Source organism: Lipophrys pholis, assembly GCF_963383615.2.
Source record: "Lipophrys pholis genome assembly, chromosome: 20".
Classification (NCBI taxonomy): domain Eukaryota; kingdom Metazoa; phylum Chordata; class Actinopteri; order Blenniiformes; family Blenniidae; genus Lipophrys; species Lipophrys pholis.
The window spans coordinates 12,246,359-12,273,797 of NC_137648.1; the positions used below are offsets into that span (position 1 = coordinate 12,246,359).

The following is a 27,439-nucleotide window of genomic DNA, read 5'->3' on the forward strand; positions in this document are numbered from 1 at the left end:
GCAAGTGGTACGGTAAAATCTAAAAAAAAAAAGTTCTTCACACAATCTCGACGAAACGTTCGCTTTCCAAATATGACAGTTGGGTCCAATCCGTCTGATGCATGTTGGGTAGAGCACCATGCCCATGCGGCTGTCCCCGTTCAGGTCCTGAATCCCTTGTCTCGACTGAGACTGCTTGAGACAGACATCATATCAGTCTGGCTTTTACAGGACTTCACCTCCATGTTGCGGAACTCGCATCCAGTCTACACTGGTGTCGTCGGTGACTTTCAGGATCGTCCCTCCTGGTCTGAGAGCAACATTGTTTACAGTATTTTGTTTTCTACATTGTTCAGGACACCTCAGCTGCTTTGTATTGCAGTGAGTGGATTCTGCACTCGGAAACACAAGCTGAACAGGGAGGAAGAAAAGTCTCTGGATTCCCTCATCACATGGGCCAAACCCTGCAAGCAGCCGTATTCTCAGATTATTTTGAATGAGCCTGCAGTGTTTTGTATTATTCATGTGGCAGAACGCATGCACATGACCCAGCAACTCATTTAGCCCTTGTTCCCATGCAGCCAGCAGTCTCTAAGGGTTTAATTAAACAGCAGCGAGGCAGTGGCCCATCTCCCTCCACTGCCTTAAAATTTTACAGCTCTCCTCCCAAAGTCATCACAAAAAGTCTGAAAGTGTCCTATTGACTCCCACTCTGAGGACATGTACCTCCTCTGGAGCGAAGGCAGAGTGACAGTTCACTGTCAGGCTTCCTGTCAGCTGCTGTCTGCCTCCTTTTGAAAGAAAACGCACACAAATGAAGTGGAGCACCTATCGACACCCATCACTACACGGGCAGAAATGATGTTAAATGTAAGTATCTTCACTCGGCACAGCTGGAGGAGGGTGAAAGAGTGAGGCAACGCTTTCTGACAGGGGAAAAGAGAGAGTATACGCGCAAACTATATATGGCACATTTCACTATTGAGGCGTTACGACAAAGGATAAAAAACACTTAAAGTTAGGAAATGCATGGGAATTAATAGAGTGAAGCGACGGCTGCGTATTTCCTTTTTTTTTTTTTTTTTTAAATGGAGAGATAAACCTAGAGTCAATTTTTTTATAATACCAGGAAAATTCTCATAAAAATGAAACAGATATGAGAAAATGTGACATGAAAATTGACACAATGACAAATAATTACCTCTTTGTTTAAAATGACCTATTTTCAACTGTATAGATAGATAGATAGATAGATAGATAGATAGATAGATAGATAGATAGATAGATAGATAGATAGATAGATAGATAGATAGATAGATAGATAGATAGATAGATAGATAGATAGATAGATAGATAAGACTTCCAGTAGTTATAAATCATTTGTTTGTGGAGCAGGTACCGTCGAAGATGAATTCTATAAACAGGAAACTTTGGTTCAAGTAGTTGGACAACTGGCTCAAATTGGACTTCAGGTTTACAAACACCTGACGGTGATTTCGTGCATTCACTATAAACAAACCACAACCCCATGAATGAAAGAAACACACACGTATAAACTCTAAAAGTGAATGGCTTCCTAACCACTCGTGAATGAATTGAATCACCATGAAAGAAAATCTGGACTCACACACTCGTGTTTCTTTCCGCCACCAACGTCTAAATAGTTCTTTATACAAACTACACCTCAATCTCTGGTCTATCTGTAACAGTCTTCTCTGCGGTTACTCTTCAGACGGCGCCTGTCGTCCCGCAAGGACGTTACACTGAAAGAGTGTGGTTATCCTGGAGCACAGAAAAGGAGGCAGAGAGCACAGACACGGTGAAACAAAAAGCCACCTGCTTGCCACGGGCTGTGTCGTGGAACAGCTGTCAGACGGGGAGTTTGCGGGAAGATGGAGTGAGATCTTTTTCTTCTCGAGTTGCAATCGACAGATCAAGAGAGAGGAAACATAATAACAAGTGTTCTTGAGTCATCTTGTGACCCGAGTGGGAAGAGTCACTCCTCCACCTACGACCACGGCTTTTCTATACAATAGGAGGCTCAAGGACGATTCTCCAAGTGTCGAATGAATCGCTGAGAAGCATGATTATACATAAATACACAGGAATTTGGGTGATTTCTTAGTATTTCTAGCCAACAGCTTGTTATTGACTCTCATCCAGTCAAAACATTCTAAATCTCCAAATTGTTCAGTGCTGATTTATTTATTTATCTTTTCCAGTATTTGCTCATGCTGCTTATTATTGCATTAGTGGTATTAATGCTGCTTGTCTTGGGAATGGAGGGAGGATTTATGCGAGTCTGAGCAAAAGCCTCAAGTTTTGTTGTGTTTGTGTACAAGCTGGATTGTAAGTAACAACAACCACCAGCTAGAGTGTTTTTTTTTTCTTTTTTCTTTCTTCTATTTGATAGCTGCAGTGTGTCAAGCGATAGCCCGAAGCGAGTCTGGCTGTGACCGTAGAGTGAAGTAAAGTTTAGCGGCTGACTCAGGTGACTGCCTGTCCGGACAGCCTGAGTGTCACTTAATCCCAGGATAGAGAGGCTCAGTGTGAAACTGCAGGTACAGTATGTACTGTTGGTGGGTCAAAGCTGATAGTGGACCCAGAGAAAAATAGATTTTATACTCTTTGAAGGCAGGATACAGAGGTTTTTTTTTTTCTTTTTCTGGAAAGTTATGTCTGTGCAACTTTGAGAGCTCATGAGGCAAGAAGAAGAAAAAGCAGAAGGCGTGCTCCATTTATGTCACCAGATTGCACATTTGCACTGGAGGTATTTGGACGCATCTGACAGGTCATCAGAGCCTTTTTGGTCATTTGCATTGTATGTTGGCACCAGACTGTCCTCACTCAGACGTCTGAAGGTACCAACAGTCTCTACAAGGCTGGAATCAATGCCAATGTTGGGTGAAAGGATAAAGTTGGCATTTTATCAACATGGATATTTCTGAAAATGATATACACATGGTTTGTGTTTGGGTGGTTGAGATTTCTCAGCTCTGTGAATCTGTACATTGGTGCATTGAGGTGAATTCTTTATAGTACATGACCTACTTCTCATACACAAGCAAGTGTAGCAGGAGTTATTCATTTTTGCAGGCGAGCCGACAGAATTCCCAAAGGGTTTTTTTTAAAAACATTTTTTATATATGTTTACCCCTGACGTCAGCATTGCCCTGGTTTCTTCTTCAAAAAGCCAATGTGAATTTATTTTCATTGAAGAGTCGACTGTTGCAGGCAGTGGAGTTTATGATATCTACGCTTTGATCAGAAACAGAATCTACACAACAACAAACAGGTGCATTAAGCAAATGGTTAAAAACGGACTTCACCACAGTCGCTTGACTTCAACATGACCAACGCTATTAAATTGATTTCGGATGCTCAGCTCTAAAGAAGAAACACACCTTAAAAAAAAGATATGATAAAACAGCATCTACAAGTTCAGAAGTTAAAAAAAGTTCAACAGTGAATGAGAACGACCAGGAAAAGCCTATTGTTGTCCCATTTATATATATTCTTAGTGACCAGTTCTTTTTTAGAAAGCAGCATTTACAATATATGGATTGTTTGTGTGTCTGCCATGTTAGGCTCCCCAACCAGCACGGCAATATACAGTCATTAGCATGAAACGGCCAGGATGTTGTGTGGAAGACTAATGGAGAGAGTTAGTTTGGTTTCATTTCACGTGTGTTTTTCTATTTCATCAGTTCATCTGGCGACTTGCTGTTGTTACGAGCGACACACAATTGAGTCATTGAAGGACCTTGAAAATTTGTTTGATTAAAAGAAAGTAAATGAAACTTGTTGAGACAGTCATCGATCATCAGTGTGTCAGATATGAACGAGGAGAACGCGGACGACGGGGCAGACATTTATGACAGTCATTCATGTAAAATGTGGATACCCAATGCGGTCTGATTTGTGACAGTGAGCTGAAGCCTTGCTCCCATTGTGGCTGAAATATCCCATTTGCATCAAAATATCTACTAACTTTCTATTTGCCGTATTTCATCTTTTTGAGGCGTTTCTGCTTTTCTCTCTCAAAATGACATCCCTTTTCCATCTGATTGTGGAGGACAACTCTTTTTCCTCACCTGTAACCTTCTCCTTTTCAAACCACGTCTTTCTCCACCTCTATCAGCTTTTGCTCGGTGGAATTTAAGAAGAGAAAAAAATGCAACAACTTAAGATTCAAACGTGCACTTTTTCTTTATTTCGGCGCTGACATGGATTCGATTTTTTTCCGGAATTTGCATGTGAAACAAAAGTTCAGTAATTGGAGCTGAAACCCGAATGCAGGTTGGTGTAAGATCAAACTGTGAGACAAAAACAGAAAGGAAAAGTCTCCAAGATGTAAAAAAAAAACAAACAAAAAAAACTCCAAGACACAAAAAAACCAGCTCTCTCCTGCTGTGCAATCAGGAAACGTTTGTAGGAAAACATAAATGCGGAAACATGAAACAATGTGTGAATTACAGTAAAGCCAAGGAGAACATTAGCGTCCCTTTAGTAGAGGGTCTGATTGCAGTTAGTGTGTGATGAAAATCATCGAGAAATATTTGTGGCTCTTGGTTTCCGGGTGAGTATTCATATTGAAGAGGAAATGTATTCAAACTCTCACAGGACGGACACAGACAAGCTTTTATCTGTATTTTTTATTTATTTTTTTACCTCTGAGGAGTGTTGAGTCTGACAGGGGAAAAAAAATTGTTGTAGTGGAGTTTTTCACATTTGTATCCAGAGAGCTGAAAATAAAGAAAGAAATAAAACTATCTTTCTGCAGAGCGGAATAAAGACGATATGAATTAAGCATATAAAGTCACAGTTCAGTGTCAGTCGCGTTCCGGCTGCGGTACTTCTCTGGTCACCCCCTGACTAACATGGAAGACTTGAACGCCGTCTTGGATGCCGTGAGGATTTCGTCTGCGGCTCTCAGGCTGTGCGGAGACGGAAACTCCGCCTCACGAGAAGAGGGCAAGATTTGTTCCAAAGTGCAGAGAAAGACAGTGGCGTGATGTGTTACCACGCTGAATATCATCAGACCATTTGGAACCAGCACGTCCCTTTGAAGTGAAGATCAGGCCTGTCTGACATCAGATGGTCGTCAAGGCCCTTTGTGAATAATGATGCATGATTACAGTGAGATGACAGTGAAGTCGGTGGACAAACATCCCGCACTTCAAGGTGCGTCTGAAACGAGCATCAACGGCATCATCAGTGTTGTAGGCAAACACATTTCTTTAATAGAAGAAAAATAGATTTTATTAGTAAACGTTTGAGGGATGTAGTGACAGCATGTGCATGTAATGATATTCAAATGTAAATGCTTTGCTCAGAAAGTCAGTATTTACACGGTACGCGTGCTGCAGAGCTGCTGAGGTGGCGTTTCCATGTTCTCCCTCTGCCTGCGCGGCGTCTCCAGTTTCCTCCCAGAGTCCAAATACATGCAAACTGGTGACGGAATTTCCGAGAGCGTGTGCGGGACTGTAATTGTCTTTCTGTACAGAAAATGTTTTGATGAATGCATGAACACAAAAACTGCACATTCACAGACATTAAGATGGAAATAAACGAACGTGTCTTTATTAAAAGGTCTCTGCTCCGGAGCTAATAACACAAATGTTGCACTGTGCTGAGGCTTTGTGATATTTGCAATATCCAGGCTGCTCACGATGAGCACAGAAAGAGTTGAACCTATATTTTCTTGTAGGCAGGGTGCGACTTGTGATGGAAGCAGAAGGGGGGATGTTTTCTATAGACAGAGAGATGATGGGGGGATGGGGAGAATAAAAAATGAAATGAAATCAGATGAAAGATTAATAAGTATAGCCGAGATAAAGGATAAAATATACATTCATTGCGTTAAAACACAAAGATTTACAACTTCACAATTCATGTAATAAATGTAAAGACAAAATAAAATGGAAGAAAATACTGAATCTCTATAACCAACCAGAATACATTATATCGTGTAAAGTAAATAGTGAGTGGTATGATTAGTTTAGTGTGAGTTTCACTCTCAATGCGGCTCTGATTGACTTTGAATTTAAAATACATTGCGTTGTATGGTCGCCTGCTGAAGTCGCTTCAATCACAATTAAATAAAGATTAAAATAATTCAGCCAAAGAGGTAATGAGTGGTTCACCTCACAAAGTGCAGCACAGGCCAGTAATCCTCATTTTATATTCCTTCCTCACATTATTGTTTTTTACGTTTTGTGTCTTTGAATACAGTCTTTTCCTCTTCAGTTTTAATTATTCTCATCAGCAGCTGCAAATGTGAAGGAAACATAACACTTCCCTGTTTTTTTTTTTTAAATTATCAACTTAATGTGAAAGTGTTTTTAATTAAAGTATTTAATGAGTTACGGAACAAAAAAAAAAGCATATCTAGGAAACATTCACAGACGTTTGCTGTGAAAAATGTTCATATGCAACAACTTTAATTTGGATTCTGATTAAGCTTTGACCTATTTAGGTAACATAAGTTTACAGTCTCAATCCTGATGAAGTAAATAAAAATGTCCACAATCAAACAATATTAGAAAAACCCACCGGATTGTTTTGTTGTATTACGTTTTGAAAACTGAGTTTAAAAGTATTTCTATTTTGTTGTGTAATAGACGATAATTATATGAGATAAGCTAAATGGAAATGTTTATAAAAATGTATGCAATGGGATCCGGTCGCATAAATCCATAAAGAAGACCGATGGCTGTCTATTTGTATATATGGTGCATTATTTGTAATAACATAGCTCTATTTGAAATTCACCAAAAAATTATTTTGATGTAATCTACAAGGTTTTGATTGTTGGTGATTTCGCAGATTATTAGTTTGTCTTTGCCGAGAGCTTCAGATTACTGATTAAATGCTACTTTCTCCTTCTCCATTTGCCTGCTTCCTCTTTTTATTTTCTAAATGAACAACGTAAAATAAACTATATGACTCACTACACCACCCTGTGGCATAAATTGGTATTGCAAGACTGGGCAGGGGAGTTAGTTTCACTGCTAACTTCAGAAGATAAACACAGTTACGATTATATTGTGACTGTTATGTTTTGACCACAGTGATTCTGATTTGATGACATGATATATAAAAGTATTGTGATATATTTGGATTAATTCACCCTCATGAGTTAAAAGCCGTTGGTGTATTCATGAAAACGACAATTTGTCCACCAGAAAGAAATCTGTAAGAAGGAAACAGTGGGAAATCTATTAATTCATCTGAATTCATCATAATTAACAATATGACTGATTGTCGCGGAAACGTGAGTGCTTCTGTCTCTTCTCCAAGCTAACTTCAAATTTAAACTTTTGGTGTGAGGTATTTAATATTACTGGGTGCTTGTTACTGAGAAGCTCAAACGTGTGACATGCTGGTGATTCTCGTCTGTGATTGGATGGTCACATCCTGCAAAAGCCCCGTGAGACTCTCTTACTCTGCTCTGAAAATCTCTGAATTTCACTGGGTTGTGAAACGGTCTCGGAGTTTTGACTACGAGAAGCAGGCATGTCAAATCCGTTCAGCAGTGACAGGAATATAGAGGCCAGATAAACTTTTGAGTTTGGTTTTATTAAGAAAACCACGTCACATGCCACATTGTGTTCTGAATTAGTTTTGAAATATATTGAGTTTGTTTAAAAAAAAAAATAAATGTATTGAATGAAGTGAAAGCCTTCTGTGGATACTGTTAAATCATGCTGATTATTCTTATTTTTGTAATGTTTTGTGTATATATGTATTGTAGATAGATCTTTATTGTATAACTTTGTGTCACTGATACATTATACAATGTTTTGAGCTTGTCTCATGTAAATTATTATATCTCGTGATCTATATATTTTCACCTCCGTCTCCTCTGCACCAGCTCCAAGGTAAACCAGTGGAGGTGTGTCCATTCACTGTTCAATCTGACGTTGCTTCTGTTGTCATACGCATTAAGATAAAACGTAAGGATGAATGTAAAGTAACTTAATGCAGAAATTCCTGAACAGTGACACAGAATCAGCTTCTAGTTCATAAAAACACACAGAGAGAACACCACCGGACGCCAGTGGTCCAGTTTTCCTCCCACAGAGTTCACAGCCCTGAAAACACCCCGGTGTGACCAGCAGCACGAGGAAACGCATCATCATGCTTTTCACTCGCCTTAACCACCTCATTGGCTAAATTTTGATCAGGCTTCAAAGTTCCTGATAGGCTGTCGCCGCGGCAGTGGCGGGTTGTTGCTGTTGCTAGGATCCTGTTGCTAGGACGGTTGCCATCTCAGAGGCTCAGCAGGAAACATGTAATGAATCATGGATGGTTGATTTTTCTCTAAGCACCCTAATCTGTGATGCAGATGAGCCCAAAACTTGCCTCCCCTGACTCCACCCTCCTCCTTCCATATGCATAACCCCCCCCCCCCCCCCCCCCTTTTCCACCTCTGGATGGGCTCATTTAAAAATATAAAAAATCAAGTTTAGATTTGAAAGGCTGACATTTCAAATGGTCCTGCGGTTGCTCCAGGAGAAGGGGGTAGGTGGAATACTGATGTCAATTCTTATGCAAAAGTGGAGGTCAGAGGTCATTATCAGCTGTTTGTTGAAGGAGAGCCAGAAGGCAGAGCGGCCGTGACCCCTCACGACCCCGGAGATTATTCTTAATGCAGTGACTTGTGAAGTTTGAACAGGCTGGTGGTGACAGGTGCAAACAGCTGATCGTTTTTTTTTTTTTTTAATGCCGAAAGCAACTTTACTGCTTCTCAGATAAACCTGAACCATTTTAATTGCGGCCCGAAATGCGAGAGAAACTCCACGCTGATGCTATAGACACCAGAGAACGCTGCGATTACATTTACTGCTGCTCAGATGTTATTATTCTTCATGCCACAGTATGTTTTGCTTTTGAAACTCGTGAAAAAAAAAAAAAGCCTCATTAAGATTTACAAAAAGGTCATCCATTGTGGTGCAAATGCGCCGCTGTGACTTAACAATCGCTGTGGGCATTTTTAATATCATGCTATTATACTGTGCAGAGGGTACACAGGCCTGTGTTTAGCCGGGAACAACGGGGAGGGCATTTCAACCCCCAAATGAACCATAGCGCGCATGACTTATTTATCCATGTCCTGTAAAAAGAGTGCAGCTGTTTCATATAAAGTGGGAAACAGTTAAACTATTCATACGAAACACTTGTCGTATATAGACGCTGAACATTATCCGCGGAGGGTGAGACAGTGTAAAAAGTGGTAATTACCGGCGACAGATGACAGACAATATGGGCCTGCTGCTTTAATGGTACACAGCAGAAATGCTGAAAGGAGCGGCTCCGGTGACTCCGCTGTACGTAAACATCTCGTGTTGTTCACCGCTGTGGGCTTTTCCTTGGAGTGGACCAATATTTCCCTTTCATGTAATTATATGTTACATTTCCGGCTCGTCTGCTCGACCCGCTGCTTCGCTACTAAACTTAAGTTCGTTCGGCACTTTTCTCATTGCGACGCGTCAACAACCCTGTTGTCTCTTTAATCTTCCCTCAGCTAAGAAGACACACAAAGTCTCAATGGGCTTTTTTCTGTTCCTAAACAATTTAGAATACAAAGCAATATCCCACGTCGAGATGTTTTCCAGCCCCGGTCCTTTAATTAACCCTTTCCTTTCGCAGGCCTCCCCTGACAGTCCGGCTCCAGACGCAGCAGCCTCTGCCCTCCTCTTTCCTCCGGGCATGTCACTAAACGGATCCTTTCGAATCGAGTTGTATACTCGATGCTAATGCCTCCTGACACGTTTGTTCGCCATCTCTTTATCATTAATAATTATGCAAAGGAGGTGCGTCCTCAGCCGAGCAAAAGAAAGCAATCTTAGTATGCAAATGGTTAAGGTCCCCGCGGAGTGAGGCGATTAGATGTGTGTTGATAAACTCACTTATGATGAGTGACAGTGAGCAGGATTGAAGTCATGCTGGTCAGACATTGATAAAAACACTGCAGCCAAATGCCAGGGCATCCCCAGATGCATGACGGGACGGGGACGAGACAGCGTAAAATGTCACAGTGCTGCTCCGCGCCTGTTAATAACCACAGAGAGGGAAGCACGCGGGGGTAATGAGAGGAGATTTGATTGCAGGTTGCCTTTGCCTTTCCTGATCTGACGGTGGCACTAAACTTCTCACCCTCATCTCAGAGCCTCCCACCAAATCTGTCCCTGAATAATATGACCAGACCACAAATCCCATAATACACCTGTCTGAACCTTCGACAGCTGAGCTTGGTTGGAACTCTTAACCTCTCCAGGAGCCTTTGTTGTGGTGAATAGAGAGAAAAAGTTCTGACTCTTTAATTTTCTGTGTGTTTTGAGTCTTTTTTTTTTGCAAAGATTGAAGGACTTGACAAATTCAGAATGGCTCTTCTTCTATGGTAAAAAAAACTGCATCAAACAAAATGGAGTTTTCTTCTCTTACGTGGCTTCAAAGATTAAGCTCAAAAATGATACTTAATTATAATCCGTTACCTTCGCAGCGACTTGTCATCAGTCACTCATCAAGTGCAAAGATAGAAGAATTGGTGAAAAAGTTTGACCTCTTTACTGACTTCTGTTGAGATTGTCATTCCTCACTGGAATCACTTGATTGCAATTCTCACACAGGAATCGAACAGCGACTCATGAACTATAAACTAGTAAGACTTTCTAACACATAAATCCTTCAAAAAGAACCAAACTAGGGACTTAAAGATCTGGGCGCAGGATTTATGAAAGTTGTTTTTTTTTTGTTTTGTTGTGTCCTCTAAAGCAAACATTTTCTGTGCAGTTTAAATTTCTGTTAGATTTTGTTGTCGCTTGGAGAGTCAGATTAGGTGCTTCAAAGGCCGATTGTGTGTATTTTGTGATATGAGCGCAGTGGTTCACTCAAAGACAGGAAAAAAAAAAAAAACAACAACCCCGAAACGTATTTATCCTGAAGCTCCAGACTCTGGGGCAGTGTTAACATTCACATCTGTTTTCCTCCCAGCCGAGCTCGCTCGGCTGCAGTTCAGCCTGGCGTCGTGATTTGATCGGGCTTTTAACGTTCAGATTAAAAAATGCGCGTCAGGCAAAGTTTTCGGTGACAACATGGGTGGGAGTCCGCAAGTCACCGCGAAAGCTCGGGCACGCGTGACTACCCGTGCAGGATCAATTTTCTCGGGATCGGCGTTTCGACGAGCGGAGAAAGGAGGAGGAGGAGGAGGAGGAGGAGGAGGAGGAGAGACGCTCGTCGCGAGTGCCAAGTCTAAAAGCTTGTTTGTTTCTTAAGAAGATCAAAGGTATCGAGGCCTTGGACAGACATAAGAGGCACAGCCTCTGCAATCTGCTCTCCATTCACTCCCAACAACACCAGCAAAGAAAAACAAGGCTTTTCTCTTTGGGAAATCCTGGAAAGCGTCCCAGACAGTTTTTCCAACAAGCAAACACTCCGGGATTTCCCAGCCCCTCTCCGCAGGGAAATGACATGTTTGTCAGCTTGTTGGCTGTTATCATTCAAAAGTTGGATGATCTGCAGGTGCGTGTGTGTGTGTTTCTGTGTTTCTGTGTGTGTTCCCCCTAATTTCACTAAAGCTCAAGCATCCCTCGGACATGGATTCCAGCGCTGAAGCTGGCTGGATTTGTCGACTCAAGGCGATCTGATGAAATCAGTTTGAGATCATTTTCTGGCCAATGGATCATAAAGGTTTACCAACAACTCGAGACGTGTACTTGTATGTACTTTGCGGAGGGCAAACGTTTCTATAAACGTCATATTTAATTTGATCAAATGTTATGTTATTACAAAAATATTCCAAAAAGAATTTGTACATGATTAACCCGAGACAGGCTCCCAGCATGTTTATTAGTAGTTCATGTATATAAATTCACTCAATTCATTGTTGTATTGTTGAGTTTTCCATTGACATTGTTTTTTAGCTTTTGCTTTTTAACAATTTCAACAAGTGGAAAAGCAAGTCTGCTGCACCAGGTTTTGTTTCTTGCAAGTTTCTGAACCCGTTTGTCAAAATAGAATTTGCCTACCAAAGTCATCATATATATCCAAGTATTACTGATGAATCAAAATGGCGGGTTGACCATGGCCTGGTTGTCACTCATCAAATGAAAGATGGAGTTCTTCAGAGGAGGAACTGGCTGGACTTGTGTTTCCTTATGAACCACATGAATCCACAAGTGTGTCAGAAGGACTGAGAGCCAACAGTGATTACAATAAAGCACAGAGAGATCATCAAAGCCTGGGCAGGAGCTGTAAGGCTCACTGAGGCCTGTGGCTGAAAGGCCCACTCCACGTTCTTGGCCGTGCGGCGGCCCCTCTGAGGGACCTGCTCTGGGTTTCAATCTGCTCGTTTCAGGACTGAGTGATTCATCGGCTCGCACATGGCTTCATGTCAACCCCCCCCCCCCCCCCCCCCCCCATCTTTTTTTTTTTTAACGAGATGCGTCTCCTCATTTCATGCCTGTGACTTTTCACTTCAGTGCCACTCCCAAATTTTCTCCTGATTTTACAGCAGGTAAAAAAAAGGTTTGTATGTATTTTCTGGTGGCATCATGATTTCACAGACGTTTGCCTGCTTTGCAGTCATTTCTATCCCTGTGATATGCCGGCACTCCATAAAAACACTGAGATATGCTGATTTTGATGGATCTCACTCCGAAGACTTATCCGAGCTTAAGCAGTAATTTAGAAATCCCTAAATTAAAAATCACTTTGAGTTAAGCCAAGCATCCAAAGAGGCAATACACAGTATCTAATTTTGTGACTTTTTCAGAACGCATTAATCCTCCCAAATGGGAGCTGACAGGATATCACATGCTATTGTAGCACACCAGATACCTCAGGAAGCAATTACCATGAATACATTTTCTAATAAACTTGTACCCATCAGATGATAAGCAATTAAACATGCATAATTATGGTTTCCATACAGTAATTTCTAAGCTGATTAGGTTTGTGTGCTTTACAACCTGAATGGGGGAATATTAATAGGGTTTTGGTTTGGTGGTGCTGGTTAGTGGCGGCAGCTCATCAGCGAATCATATGCAAATGAGGCCTCAGGAAGTGCATGAAGCCTTATTCCCGGCTATTAGAACTGTCAGGGGAGGGAGGGACATGTCAGCGGGCAGCACACGCACACGCACGCACACACACACACACACACACACACACACACACACACACACACACACACACACACACACACACACACACACACACACACACACACACACACACACACACACACACACACACACACACACACACACACACACACGTATGAATATACATTCACACAAAACCCCCACGCACACATTGTTGAGCGGTAGGAAATTATATATTCTCTAAACATGCTTCCCTGCACTGTGTTTGCCCATTGTGTGTCTTGTAATAGAGTCCCTATTGTTCCTTTTGACGGACTCCTCCAGTTTTTCCCAGCTCTTTTTCTTCTTCACTCGGTTAGAGGTACTAAACACCTGCATTTACCCTAATAACTATAAGATCCATGACAGAGGCTTGGACTGATATACAACCAATGCCTGTGCAAATATTCCGAAAAATTCAAAGTTAGCACAAAACAACCTTTAATAAAAAATGGAAAATGAAAATCGTAATTTCCAGATGTTAAAAAAAGAAAACATTTGCTGTTAATCATCAATCAATTATTGGAATTTATTGACTTTTATTGTATTATGGCATCATTACGAAGGAAACTGCTAAAATAATGGTTTCCAACTCAATACTTTATTCAAGAAAACATGAGAATAGGTAATGAAAAATCAAATGACAGTGATGTAACGAGAATTTATTTACATTTTATTAAATGAAGATGTTAGTAGCAGGTTGTTCACGTTTGGCTTTTAAATTTTTTGGGAGGATCTTTGAAATCAACCTCATGCACGCACGCACGCACACGCACACGCACACGCACGCACTTCTTATTGGTGAGTTTTTTATGGAAAAAGAAAGCAATGTGACATTTAAGATTTCTCAATTTGCACAAATGTGATACAGGCTTCTAAAACACATCACCGACCCAAAATACATTCATCCTCATAAACCTTTCACAATAAGACTTTTTGGAATAGGAGCTGTGTTTTGAAAGGGAAATAGCCCCAGAAATTGCAGACAAAACTATCACTAGCGCAGCAACAGTAAAAAGACTCCCAACAATGGATAACGACGACAACATAAGCAATCGTTGCTTGTTGCCAATAAGTTGAAAGTTACATCCTCCAGTAAACGTTGATTGAAGTGGACTCTGACTGACTGAACTTTCTCGTTTCTGTAATATTGCGAGAGGACCTCAGCGGGTGAAATACAGTAGATGACTGATTTCATTTCAAACCCCAGCCACTTTCTCTGCTGACAGAGCCGGTGAACCAAACATTTCATCTGTACAAACCTGCGAGTCTTTCCCAGATACAAACCCTCAGGGAGCGCCACACAGCTCTCGCTTTGTGACTATACTAAGGCTACCATTCAATCAAATGACTTTCGCTGTGAGGGTGGCCTTCTTGCTCGAGTGTATCAGAAATAACATTACACACCAGACAGCAGAGCGGTATAGTCTGTTTGGATTTATTATCAATCTGAATGTTACTTCTCACACAAAATATATAGTTCTCATTGAGGCTCTCAGTGTACATTTCAGATAACACTATATAAGGATTCATAAAGTCATTCAGGTGTCTATATATAGAGGAATAATCTTTCATATTGCACAAAATGTCACAATATACCAGAGATGGAGGAAAACATTTCGCAACAATCCTCATATAAGTTCTTCTTCATGTATCATATTACGACGATTGATATAGGATGATGGTATCTCTAAATGGAAGCTATAGCTCTCTCAGTTAGTATATTCAACATTTATTATTGACAGAGATGTTAATATAACAGTTTGTGGTGTAAAATGTAAACCCAAAGCAGTATGGAATAGAAAAAAATAGCTGCTATGTTGAGATATTATGGACATGTGAAGCTTTTTCTGAGTTTGATAGATGTCTGGACCCAAAGTACAACAATACACATAACTCCAACGTCTGTACATGTGATGCTGAGGATCATTTCTGCAGATCACAGAGGAGAAGAAACGTGAGGACTTGACTTCCAAAAACGCTACATCGATTCATTTAGAGCAGCGGTTTTCAAAGTGTAGAGTGCGCCTCCCCTGGGGTAGGGTAGGGGCGTGTTTATATATAGTCTGTAACTGACAGCTGTAGGCTATATATAAAGTTAAATAACAACCAGATAGTTCAATTTAAAAACATCCAACTTCATCTATGCTTTTCATTCCCTATAGATCCCAACAGCTGTGTTCTTATTAGGAAATCTTTTTTTTTTTTTTTTTTAATTTAACCAAAAATGACAAATTTGTGAAAAAATGGGAATTAGGTTGGATTTGGGGGGGGGGGGGGGGGGGCATCCTCAAATACTTTGAAAACAACTGATCTAGAGGATACAATATATACAGTTGTATGACTTTTACAGGTTATTATTGTCAAAGTACTTTAGATAAGAGCTGGATAGATGAGTCCATTGACCAGTCAGACGATAAGGAAACCGATGGCCCTTATTTTACAACACATTAATTGCAGCGTCTTTAATATGACAATCTGCAGTTCCTCTTTGCCCATATAAGTTTAAATATTTCTGTATTTTTGACCGTTAAGAAAATAAACCCAAAACAAAACATTTTCATGACTTTTTTTTAAGATTTCACAGACTACATCATTAATCGTGTGAATAATCCCTGCTCTCAGTCCAGCTTGAGTTTACTTCAAATGTGCAATTTTTTTGAAAGCGTCTGAGTCTCTTTGCTGACGGCAGAAAACATCTTTCACTTGACATCACGCAAACATCTCGTCAGTGGCACTAGAACGGCATGTTCAGGAACAACATCAGTTATTGAGGACCACGGTTCATATTGACAAACACTGCATCAATGCATCCAATTTTTTTTTTCTTCTTTCTCTGGAATTGCTAAAACAGCGCACATGTTGGATCAGCCATTGTATTCTGAGGCGAAATTTGTGAATATGGATCCAGGTGAGATATCCGGCACGACATTCATAAGTATACAGTATATATAGAGGTGAGGAGGAGGGAGAGACAGAGCGAGGAGAGGGAAGGGCAGAGAGAGATGTCAGTCTTGAGTGGGCAGAGGAAACCGGTGCTCAGCGAGCCAGGAGAAGGTGGTGGTGGTTGTGATAAGGGTGGGGGTGGGGGGGGCTGTGGTGCCTTCACTGAGGAAGTGCTTTCAGGATGGCGTTCACCTCCTCTGCCACGGCTGTCAGCGCAAACTCAAACTGCTCCTGAGGAGGAGGAGGAGGAGGAGGAGGAAAGGATGGAGGGAAAAAGAGGGAAGGAGAAAGTTTTAGTGTGTGTCCAAGTGTGTAACAACTCAGGAACGCTGTTTCAGAAAGATTGGCATGCGCCGCCTCCTCTTCTTTCTCCACATATCTGTGGATGACCCTTCCTGGGACGTGCTCAGCCACAGACTCGGGGTGAAGGTGAGCCGCTCTCTGAGCTTTCAACTTGAAGTGCACGCGTAGCTGGCACCGCCATCGATCCAGCCAGGTGTGTCTTAAAATGGAGCTTTTCAGTCGAGCTGTCTCCCAGCTCTTCTATGTGTGTGTGTGTGTGTGTGTGTGTGTGTGTGTGTGTGTGTGTGTTGCATGCATGCATACATGTGTGTGTATGTGTGTGTGTGTGTATGTGAAACCCACTCAGTTTTCCCTGAGGAGCGCAAAAGGGGCTGATTGATGTTTGGCCCCGTGGACCTGGTGTTTTTATATTCCTCTCCTCTCCCCAGGCTGCAGGCCACAGGGTCCTCATACAGAGAAAAAGGTACGTAGGAGTTTGGAGGGAACAGTCTTTAGATGTGTCAACACACAGTCTGCCATGGTCTGGCCCGAGGATAGGCTAAATCAATACAGAGGAGTCACTGGTGGCCGTGCCTTTCGCTTTGCAGTGGAGATTATCTGGAGTGTTGAAGTTTTCTATTTTTATGCGTCTTCTGAAGTTGCGATAGGGCCAGAAAATATGTAACTGCATCCATCTTTATCTTCACTTCGTCTGTATGCACCTCCATCTAATCCCAGGTTGGGTTTAAAGTTTTGTGCATTGAAATAAAGATACTTTTCATATCGGCTTTCAGCATGCTTTGCTGTTCACATTTACACCACTGGGGGGAGATCAACCTCTGCCTGAGGGATCAGAGGCAGATGTTTATAAGGAATACAATTTTTTTTTTTTTAAAACACCACACACCACAATTACTGCATGTTGATGTCTGTCAGAAGGAGAAATCAGAAAAAAAGGTGGGGGTAAATTACGGTCCTCTTTGGATGAGCTTCATCCAAAAATAAAGTGGCAACATCATGAAAGGGGGAAAAAAACACAATTGGTTGTCCAATCCTCGAAACCCAACTCTGAATTTCATATCTCATTACAATCTAATTTCTGCGTAGACCCAGCATGGAGCCACAAAGTGGAATCAACAACATTCCAATATAATTTCACTTAGACTTGTCAGAAAAGAAAGAGAACGCTTTTATTTTTTATTTTTTTCTTAGGCCAAACTGCAGTGCTGGAAAAAGCAACATTAAAGAACCATCAAGAAACACTGGAGTCTGTTAGCAAGCAGCTTCCATAAGTATTATCACCCACCACCGCACGAGGTTTATCTTTATTATTATTATTATTATTATTATTATTATTATTATTATTATTATTATTATTATTATTATTATTATTATTATTATTATTATTATCCCTTCCGATTGCAAGAGCGAAACAGAAGACACGTCCTACCAACTATTTGCATTAGTAAATGACAATAAATGCTTTGTACATGCCTGAAGTATTCTCTGAAAAGCTGTGAGGAGGAGGTCCAGCTGTGAAAAACACTGCTGGGGCGAAAACATGTAACTACAGAAATGTGAACACTGGATTATGAGAAGGACTATTAAAATAAAGACAATTAAAAAACTGTTTTTGGCCAATAAATGCGACCAATAGCTGATCCCAGCCTTTCAGATCTTGGGAATTACTGCCGTTCTGTTTTTGTTTTACTACAAATTGAATGTCTTCTGATTTTTGACTGAAGTCTGACAAAAGAAAAAAAAAGAAAAAAAAGAAAAAAAAACACATTTAAAACCATCATTAAGACATTGTCTTGGCAATTTATAAACAAAGTAATTGACTAATCATTTGAAAAAATTATCAGCACAATACCAAGAAATAGAAATAATAATTAATGGCAGCCTTTTGAATTCAGCTGATTAAAAATTAATGTAAAATCCTATATTGTCGCAGCCTATGAGAGATATGTTGGGTGCTCTCTGCGTGTCCTCGTGACAAATCTGGAACACTGCAATTATTCTTTTCCAACGACAACGTTTCTTCTAATCCTTGAGGCAGTTATCAATTACACCATCATTCCCCCGATCCCGAGCTGCAGCAAGCAGACAATCGTCTATTTTCAATGATTGCAAACCCCTCCCCAGCAGCCCCCCCCCCACTATACTTTCCCCTTTTCTCCCCCACCTCTCTAAACTCAAAGCCGGGGACCTTACCTTTGTCTGGACCATGCCAGCTCTCTGGTCTCTCAAGTGCTCCAGGGTAGCGGCAATATCAATCTCTTTAGCACCTGCAACAGACCGAAAATTGGACTGAGTTCAAAGCAGCAGAGTAATCCAGCTCACATCTGTCAATCTCTCTTTATGCCGGGCTCCCTTTGGAACAGTGCAGCGATTGAAAATTATTACATTCATCCCTCGAAAGACTTGGACAAGAGCCACAGACTGTTTCTCGATAAAATATGCAAGAGGATATTTTTGGGGGTCTGGGAAATGTGCAAAAAAAAAAAAAAAAAAAAGACGAAAAAAGAAAAAAAAAAAACGCATTGAAAACCACTACAGAGCAGCTTCTGTCTGAGAATCATGTTCAAAAAATGGTTTGAGATTATGTCCAACTAGACAGTCCATTAAGCGCATTTGGATGCAACGATATGAGTGTGTTTGTTTGTGTGTGTGTGTGTGTAGATGCATGTATCAGAGAATCAACAAAGTCTAATTAAAATGATTTATTGCAGCTCTGCAGCAGTCGCTCTGATGATTAACCTATGCAACAGTTGCTCGCCTTCGACAACGATCAGTGGCTGTTGTGTCTGTTTGGGTTTCACAAGACCACAATGTTAATGCGGGTATTTTATTCCACTTTGAGGTTTGTGGATTCACAAACAGGTGAGAGAGAGAGAGAGAGAGAGAGAGAGAGAGAGAGAGAGAGAGAGAGAGAGAGAGAGAGAGAGAGAGAGAGAGAGAGAGAGAGAGAGAGAGCGCGAGAGCGGGAACCCCTGAACTCTCAAGATGTTTTTGAAAGCAAAGCAGAGAAAGGAAGCAAAGGAGATGGAACAAGAGTGTGAATGTATGTATGTGTGTGTGTGTGGGTGAGAGAGAGAAAGTAGGATTTAATGCAGCTGGACTTAGTACTCAAAGTACTCCAGCGCTCCAACAAGACTTTCATGTCTTAGTCGGCTGGATTCCAAAGTTAAGCTGAAGAGAGGGTCTCTGACCAAAGAGAAAAAAAAAAAAAGAAAAAAAAAAGAAGCTTTTGAAGAGTGAGATTATGTACATTTCTTACATTTACTCCCAAAGCAGAAAACAAAAGGTTAAAAAGAGACTGAGTGGCACCTTTTCATCACCGCGCTTTTGTCCCGGCACTACATGAGCTCCACCAGGACGGGTCAGTCTATTACTGTTTTACAGACAGCGGAGGGAGGGTTGGCATCGGGAGCAGCCGTCCTACTAACCGGCTCTGATGGGCGAGGAGGCCAAACAGGCTAAAGGGCAAGAGGGCAAAGGGCAGCCTGTGCTGCAAAGGGCTTTACGGTGACGTTAAGGCGGCTTTCAGATGAAACCGGCTCAACAATGGGAGAGTGGACATCCCCAAATATCTCTAATTAAAAAGAAATCTGACTAGTTCTCTTTGCTTGTTGGTGCACTGCTCCTGGTCCTCCTTTGTTCAGCAGTAACATAAGATTCAGGAACTAATCCGTCTTCAAACTATTCCTGTTTTACATGCAATCAAACATCCAGAACACTAAATCTACCCTCCCTATGTCGTCTCCTGCCCACTTGTTATATATTTATTTGGATTTCTGTGCGCTTGTGCTTTAATTTCCATGATGAAGCCAAGTTGCGGCTGATTTGTGACCGTCAGCGGGAGGCCGCTCCACTCCAAATTGCAGGAAGTAAAGTGCAAATGCATCCAGTCACAGCTTGAATTTCTTTAAAATGGGAGGGGAGGGGGGGGGGGGGGGGGGGCAAGGGTGAGGCTGGAGTTGGAAACTGTGGACGAATAAATCAACAATCTAATCAAATCAAATAAGCCCAATGCTTCCATGAAATATTAAACACGGGATCCAGCCCACTGGAGCAAATAGAAAAATTCTGAAAGTATTCTGTATTTTCTCCTTAAACATTTCATTTCCATGCATGTGCTCTCTAAATTCATGTTGCTGTTGTTGATGCGGGTCAATATGGTGTGAAGGTGGCTTAAATAGATAATTACTAATGTGGGCGGAGTTTTTTTTTTTTTTTTTTTTTTTTTTTTCATTTCCCTTTCCCTGTGTTTTCCCTTTGTTCTGCGCTCCCCACTCCTCGCAGCTCCCTGTGTGTCTGCCGCGCTCTCCGCTTGCCTTTGGAGGCCTCAGAAGGAGAGAGGAAAAAAAAAAAAAAGAAAAAAAGTCACCCTCTAATGCATCCTCAAGACCCTCTGTGGAAAATGAGAGGCTTTAGCGTTGCCAGGGCAACACTTAAACGCAAGCAGAAAGAGAGGGAAAGGGAAGCCATTGATCGTTACCTTTCGCCATCCTATTGAGGACCATGTCAATCAAAATGTAAGTCCCACTCCTGCCAGCTCCGTCACTGCAGAGAGAGAGAGAGAGAGAGAGAGATGAGAGAGAGAGAGAGAGAAAGAGAGAGGGAGAGAGAGAGATAGATAGATGGATGGATAGATGGATAGATGGATAGATAGATAGATAGAGATACCAAAAAGGGAGAGAGGGGGAGAGAAGTCATTAAGGTGGCAGAGTGAGATGCTTTAATCTCAGAGTGTTTCTCTTATAAGGAAACAAATTGCTCATTTACATTTGCATCTGCTGAGACTGTCGAGTATATTTAAACACAAATTAGTCCCTGCATACAGATGCACACGCCTCCGTGTGTGTGTGTGTGTGTGTGTGTGTGTGTGTGTGTGTGTGTGTGTGTGTGTGTGTGAAACAATATTGAAGACAAAATGGCATATTTGAAGTGACAAAAACAACAAAGAAAAAAAAAAAAACACGTGAAAATTTTAATCAATAGTAATCTTCAATATTCTCCCTGAAAAATGTCTGAATATTTGATGTTCCAATAAATGTGAGTATGTTAAATCTTTGCACACGAGTGCATGTGTGGTCTGGAGAGTTGCACCGCTATTGGAGAGCGGGGAATGGTTTCTAAGGCGCACTGGGGACAAAGGCTTTTAAATGCATGCACCTCAGGAGCAGAGGAGAGGTTGAGAGGCCAGGGGCGGTTCGAGAACAGCTTTTGGAGAGCCTTGCTTTTCCATTACTCCAGAGATAGTCCTATGAAAAGCCTCCCTTTGTGCCCGCCGGCCATTCAACGGCTCTGCATGTTAATTGCAAACAAGGCGTGGACATCTCTCTAATAAAGGCAAGGCCAATAAAACAGGAGAGCGGCCTGAGCACCACGGCTTCATTAATCCACTGCGAGACACTCAGTCCATACAGCTCCCTCAGAGGGAGAGCGGGCTTACTGGCCCCACGCATGACTTAACAGGATGTGACTATTAAAAGTGTTCAGACAGATACCTGGAGTTTAATACAAACCAATCAAGGCCTGTTAACTAGCTCGACCAAATGGGAAATGGGAGCGTCTTTGGCTAAAGCACTCATTGCTGTGTGATTTGCATAAGGACAGAGTAAGTGGAATAAACAGCGGGTCCATTGGAGCCCGATGAAGTAAGTGGACTGAGCAGGTTTTAAATAAACAGCCTCTCCTCTGGAACACACTGCCCACACCGAACACTCTGTCCTAATTCCGCCGGGTCAGACACTGAGGAAAGGTTCAAGCAGTCATACTTGCCTGCAGTGCACAATTATCGGGCAAGATCGACCCCGGTAGCACTTGTTAACCTTTCTGAAATGAAGAAGAAACAAGAGAAAACTTGATGTTATTGCAAGCTTTTTTTTTTTTTTTTTCCCCTCTCCCCCCCTAGTGTCTTTAAAGCACAAGCAGCTAAATCATGTCCAGGAAACAGGATCGATTCTTTTTGCAGGATAATAACAGTGCTAATTAAAACAAATGTGACTCATGAGGGGACCTCTGCGCTGTGGTCCGGCTGAAATTAATGGCGGCAATAATCAAAGGAACAAACACAACTCGCGGAGATGCTCCCTCCTGTCAATCAATCACTATAATTTGAGCGCAGAGAGAGAAATCCGTGTCGCGCGGCGTAAATAAATTGAGCATCATTTCAAACAGCGTTACTGTGACATGTGGGTGATGGATGTGATGGTGTGATGTTGTGATTGCCGACCGCCGACGCATTAACCCCAGCCAATTATGAATGTTATACACCACAGGCACGGTGAAGGCCAACAAGCCTTTTCACACCCCGCCGTTGCCATGGAAACTGACTACACGTAGAGCTTCCGCATCTTTCCATCCAACCCCCCACTACCCCTCCTTTCAATGAAAAAAAAAAAATAAAAAAAAATAATGAATATTTCATGATATGCAAAGTTCTTACAGTCTTGTGTCAATTTATATCAAATCTCATGATTATCAAACTATAGAAACTACGTATTCTATGTTGCTCTGTTCTATTGTACGAAGCTAAATACAATTATATGTACTGTGCATTATTTGAAGTGTTGCTTGTATTGCCCAATATTGTTTTAGTTCTGCCACTTTTATGCAGTTTGTTCTGAGGGTTTTCATATATTTTGTGGATTTGAGCACTAACATGTGCTATATGTCATTTCTGGCACAACTAGGTTTTGCAATATTTTCTTAATTGGCAGTTTTTTCAGTTTTTCTGGCATTTAGTAGCTGTATACACGAAAATACATGATTCATTACGCAAAACACTGCTACATTATGCAACGGTTATTTAGCTCTGCTATTGTTGATTGAATTTGAGTCTGCCATTTCAGTGTGTATTTTTAAGTTTTGCTGCATTTTATAGCGATATACACTAAAATGTACTATATATTGCTTAAAGTGACGCTAAATTGTGCACATTTTTATTTGTCCTGAAACTTTTAGGTGACATTTCTGGGTGTTTTGATATATTTCACGGCTAAAAAAGCTAAAATATCCAATCATTATTGCAAGTCTTGCCAGATTATGAAATACTGTCAAACCTTACAAGGCTGCAATTATTTCACCTGTGTTATTTATGTGTCATTTGTGAGGTTTTCATATGTATTTCCTAACAAAATACACAAAACTATACTATGTATTATTCCAAGTGTAAATCTCTTACTGTTGCCATTCTGGATTTTTTTTTTAAATGTATTTTGGGTATAAATTCACTGATATGTACAATATATAATTTGAGTGTTGTAGATTGTGTGTTATTGTCCCACATTCTCTATATTTAGTTGAATTTCATTTAACTGCATTATTCTAAAAATTTAGCAATATATATTGAGCTCTGACTTTTGTGAGGTTTACTATATATTTCATAAACAATATAAAATATACAACAACATCATAGTTCAGCAATTTGTTTTTATGCATTTTGTAGCTTTACACACAAAAACATAAAATGCATTATCACGAGCATTACAATATAGTCCAGTGAGCTTTACCTGCTATCTGTGTGTGGGATTGCTTAGGATTTTGTATGCATACTACAGATAAATACACAATACTTTATCATAAACATTGCCAAAATGTCCACTATTTTATTGTTATTAATGTACGATCTTCCTCGGTTATCAATATGTTTTGTAGCTAAAAGCATAAAACTGTACAATATATCAGTGGAAGTATTCATAGATCCTGCAAAATGTTTCTCAGTTCTGCCGTTTCTGTGCTGCATTTGTGACGGTGACTTCAAGAACCACGGCAGTTAAAAGCATCCCCCTGTGCTTGCTGGCATTTCAAAGCACAGGTGTGCTCAGTTTGATGTCATGTTGAACATTTGTCTTTGTCTTGATCAAGGCTTTACTGAATGAAAGATCAGGAAGATCCATGCACTGAACACCAAATGTGATCAAGCCTGTTGCATTACAAGTAGATCTGGGTTTAATCTGAAGAGCCAATTTATGGACATTTTTGGTATTTCCATCAAATAACATCACCTTGAATTAATAATTTCAAATCCTGAGGTTATTTGATACCAAAAATACGAATGAAATCAGGACCTTATTCAAGCAGCATACAGAGATGGTTGGAGTTCCCATGCATGCCAGAGGAAGGAGCAGTGAGAGGAGGAAGAGGAGAAGGAGGAGGGGGAGGGAGGCAGAGAGTCAGGAGTGAGAGAAAGTTTGTGCACAGGCCTGGCTGAGGAGACACAGTTTCCAATGATCACTTTTGTGACTATGCAACTGGGCTCATATTACTAGCTGCAACATCACAAAAATGACACTGGCAACCGCAAAATACAGAGTTGGCCAAAACCTTGAAACCATGAGTGTGCAGTACACTGTGTGGACCTGAGACCTCTGCATCCCTTCAATCAGAGAGCTTTAGATTCCTCAATAACCTACAGCAGCATCAATGGAGTTCACTCAAGTTTATCTAACTGTCAACAGCAGACGAACAGCGCGTATGTCATCAGATCACAACTCCAACCTACACATCATGCAGACGACGCCCAGATCAATTTGTAGGGAAACTCTCGGAAAAGTCTAAAAAGGATGAGACGACATCCCTACACATCCTCATTTTTCACCCAATCTGCATCACAAACCAGAGGGACAGACTTCCATCCACATATCAGATGCCTCTATTCTCATTTGAAGGGCTTTTCCTATCCCTCCTGGGTTTTCCCAAAGGAGCCATTGCTGCTCCTCTGCCAGAACACATTATATGGAGAACAGAGTGAGGTTATTCAGTCACTAGCTTTTCCCCCTCTGCCATGTTTTTAGTAAGACAGCTCTCATTTAATTGGGTGTTTGAATTAGGTAGTTCTTTTTTTTTTTTTTTCTTCTTCTTTTTTCTTTCTTTCTTTTCTTCCCAAGCCAAGCCAGGCAGTGCGGGGCTGTTAATTTGCTGCATCACATGTGCTGGAGGGAGGTGAGGGGAATAGGCCCGGGATGAAAGGGATAGTACAGAAACACAGTCCTTATTAGAACAACCATTCTCCGGGAGACCAAGAGGCAGAGTGGCAAAAAGGAGACGGACCAGAGACACTGATAGAATACAGAATATAAGGGAAGGTGATTAAGAACAAGCTCGGGAGAAAGACCAGCTGTAATATGTGACTGAAATCTGACTGAAAAATCTGCAGAGCCGCAGCTGGCGGGATCGCCACTCTACCTGCGGAAGTCTAACAGGGTTCTGGCCGAATTGGGGATCCCGCGGTCCATCCAGGACAAGAAGTGGAACTGGGTGACTGTGCGAGTCTCATTAGTCTGCAGGTTCTTCAGGTAGAAGCTCCGCACCAGGAAGTCTTCACACCAGATGTGCTCGGACACCAAATTGACCTGGAGAGCGGAAGAAAAGGGCCAAAAACCAAGTTGAAAAGGGAAGATTTGTGTTTTCATGCAAGCAAACTTTGGATTTTTCAAATGTCACTCTGATTATAATAACACACAAATTTACCCATTACAACCTGTAACACCATGTAACAACCATGTAATAAGAACGATTTGGACCATTTCAGAGTGTTATAGACCATTTACCAATAATGCAATAATCCAGAGTTCTAAGTTATAATAGAAAAAAGAAAACGCATTTTTGCAGTATGTTCATTCACTGAAAAAGTGATTGAACCTACATGACTTGTAATTACAAGGAGGTACTTCAAAACACATTTTCCTTGGCTCACTCAGATTTCTTTTGATTTTTTTTTTACAATTTACTCCAATTTTCTGCAAGAAAATCTGAAATTGTCAAATTCTTTTTATCATTTTTTATTTTTTTAACCTCCAATAATTAGCAAAAGTCCCACAGATGCGCATGGGCTGCATGCTGTTTTGTTGCATCCATTTCTCGACTCATCTCTAGTGGTTTTCCAGTAAAGCAGATAGCTGTCCTTGTATGCTGACGACAAGCTGTCATTTCTTTGGGAGTCTGTCCAGGCGTTGTGACATTTTGTGCAGAAAGACTGAAGGAATACTGGTGAGCAATGAGCAGTGGCCTGAGTTATCGTCACAAGTCACTGTAGAGATGAACATACATATTTATCATGACCTTTCAGGATCTCCATTCAAGCATCCCCAAACTGTTTTGGAGGTTTAAACTGAAAAAAAAAAAAGGTGGCCTCACGTATGAATGAGTACAAGAGAGGCAGACTCAGTTATGTAGCACCAATTATGATGTTCAATGTTCCTTGTATGTTTCTGCTTCCTACATTAATTTTCAAAATTGCAGCTGAATATGTTTTTATCCTGCAGCCAAATGGTGGTTAGATAGAGGTTCCTACCTTTTCTTTATAGTATTAATGGTAATAGTATGATTGCTTCAAAAACATGTGTTCGACATCACTTAGCGACTAAACTGTGTGAATGTGAGATTGTGTAACGGTCTGTTTTGGCCCTGTGATGGACCAGTGATGAAATGGAGATGGATCGACGGGGCATCTATTTTACCCAGAAAAGAAGCAGTTACGCTGAAACCTTTACACAGTGACGACTGCAGTCTATGGACAAAGGTGCTGCTGTTGAAACTTATGTAGTTTTCCAATCTGGATCCACTGAGTCCCATTAATCATCATTGAATTGAGATCATTTCAGAGAGATTCCTCAAAACTCAACAAATTCAATCCGAATCGATCTGGACCAGAGGTACAGTATAAAAAAAACAGCACAGATAATATTAATTCTTAATATTTCTTTTTTTAATTAGGTTAAGATTTAAAAATTGGGTTGTGTGAGTTTTTTGCCAAATGCTGGTTTGTAACTGAACACACTGTTTCAAGTATTGTGAGTTACCTTTCTGGTAATTATCATACACATAATGAATTTACATGATCATAAAATCTGTCAACATGATAACAAAGATTAAAAGTTGATAAATAAGGCTGTAAAATGCACCCGGCTGATTTAAACTGTTTCCGTTGACTTAAAATTGAGTGGAAAATGGGAAAGAAACCGTGAGTTTCCAGAAGGATGCCCTGGATTAGGGCCTGGCACATCTGATATCATAGAACCAAGTTTTAGAAACGTTGGCTCAGTGGGAAAGTTAATTGACAATGTAATTAAATC

At 40.9% G+C, this 27,439-nt stretch overlaps 1 protein-coding gene across 1 annotated transcript in view; it reads right to left on the reverse strand.

Moving 5' to 3' along the window:
• Nucleotides 1-15,341: 15,341 nt before the first annotated feature.
• ptprn2 (protein tyrosine phosphatase receptor type N2) overlaps nucleotides 15,342-27,439 on the reverse strand; it is a 140,871-nt gene continuing 128,773 nt past the window's right edge. The window contains exons 18-22 of the mRNA XM_080489049.1: nucleotides 25,551-25,717; nucleotides 22,143-22,196; nucleotides 20,857-20,921; nucleotides 18,570-18,643; nucleotides 15,342-16,304 (exon numbers count right to left, since the gene is read on the reverse strand). Coding sequence (XP_080345175.1) covers nucleotides 16,233-16,304; nucleotides 18,570-18,643; nucleotides 20,857-20,921; nucleotides 22,143-22,196; nucleotides 25,551-25,717 — 432 coding nt within the window. The 3' untranslated portion in view covers nucleotides 15,342-16,232. The remainder of the gene's footprint in view (nucleotides 16,305-18,569; nucleotides 18,644-20,856; nucleotides 20,922-22,142; nucleotides 22,197-25,550; nucleotides 25,718-27,439) is intronic.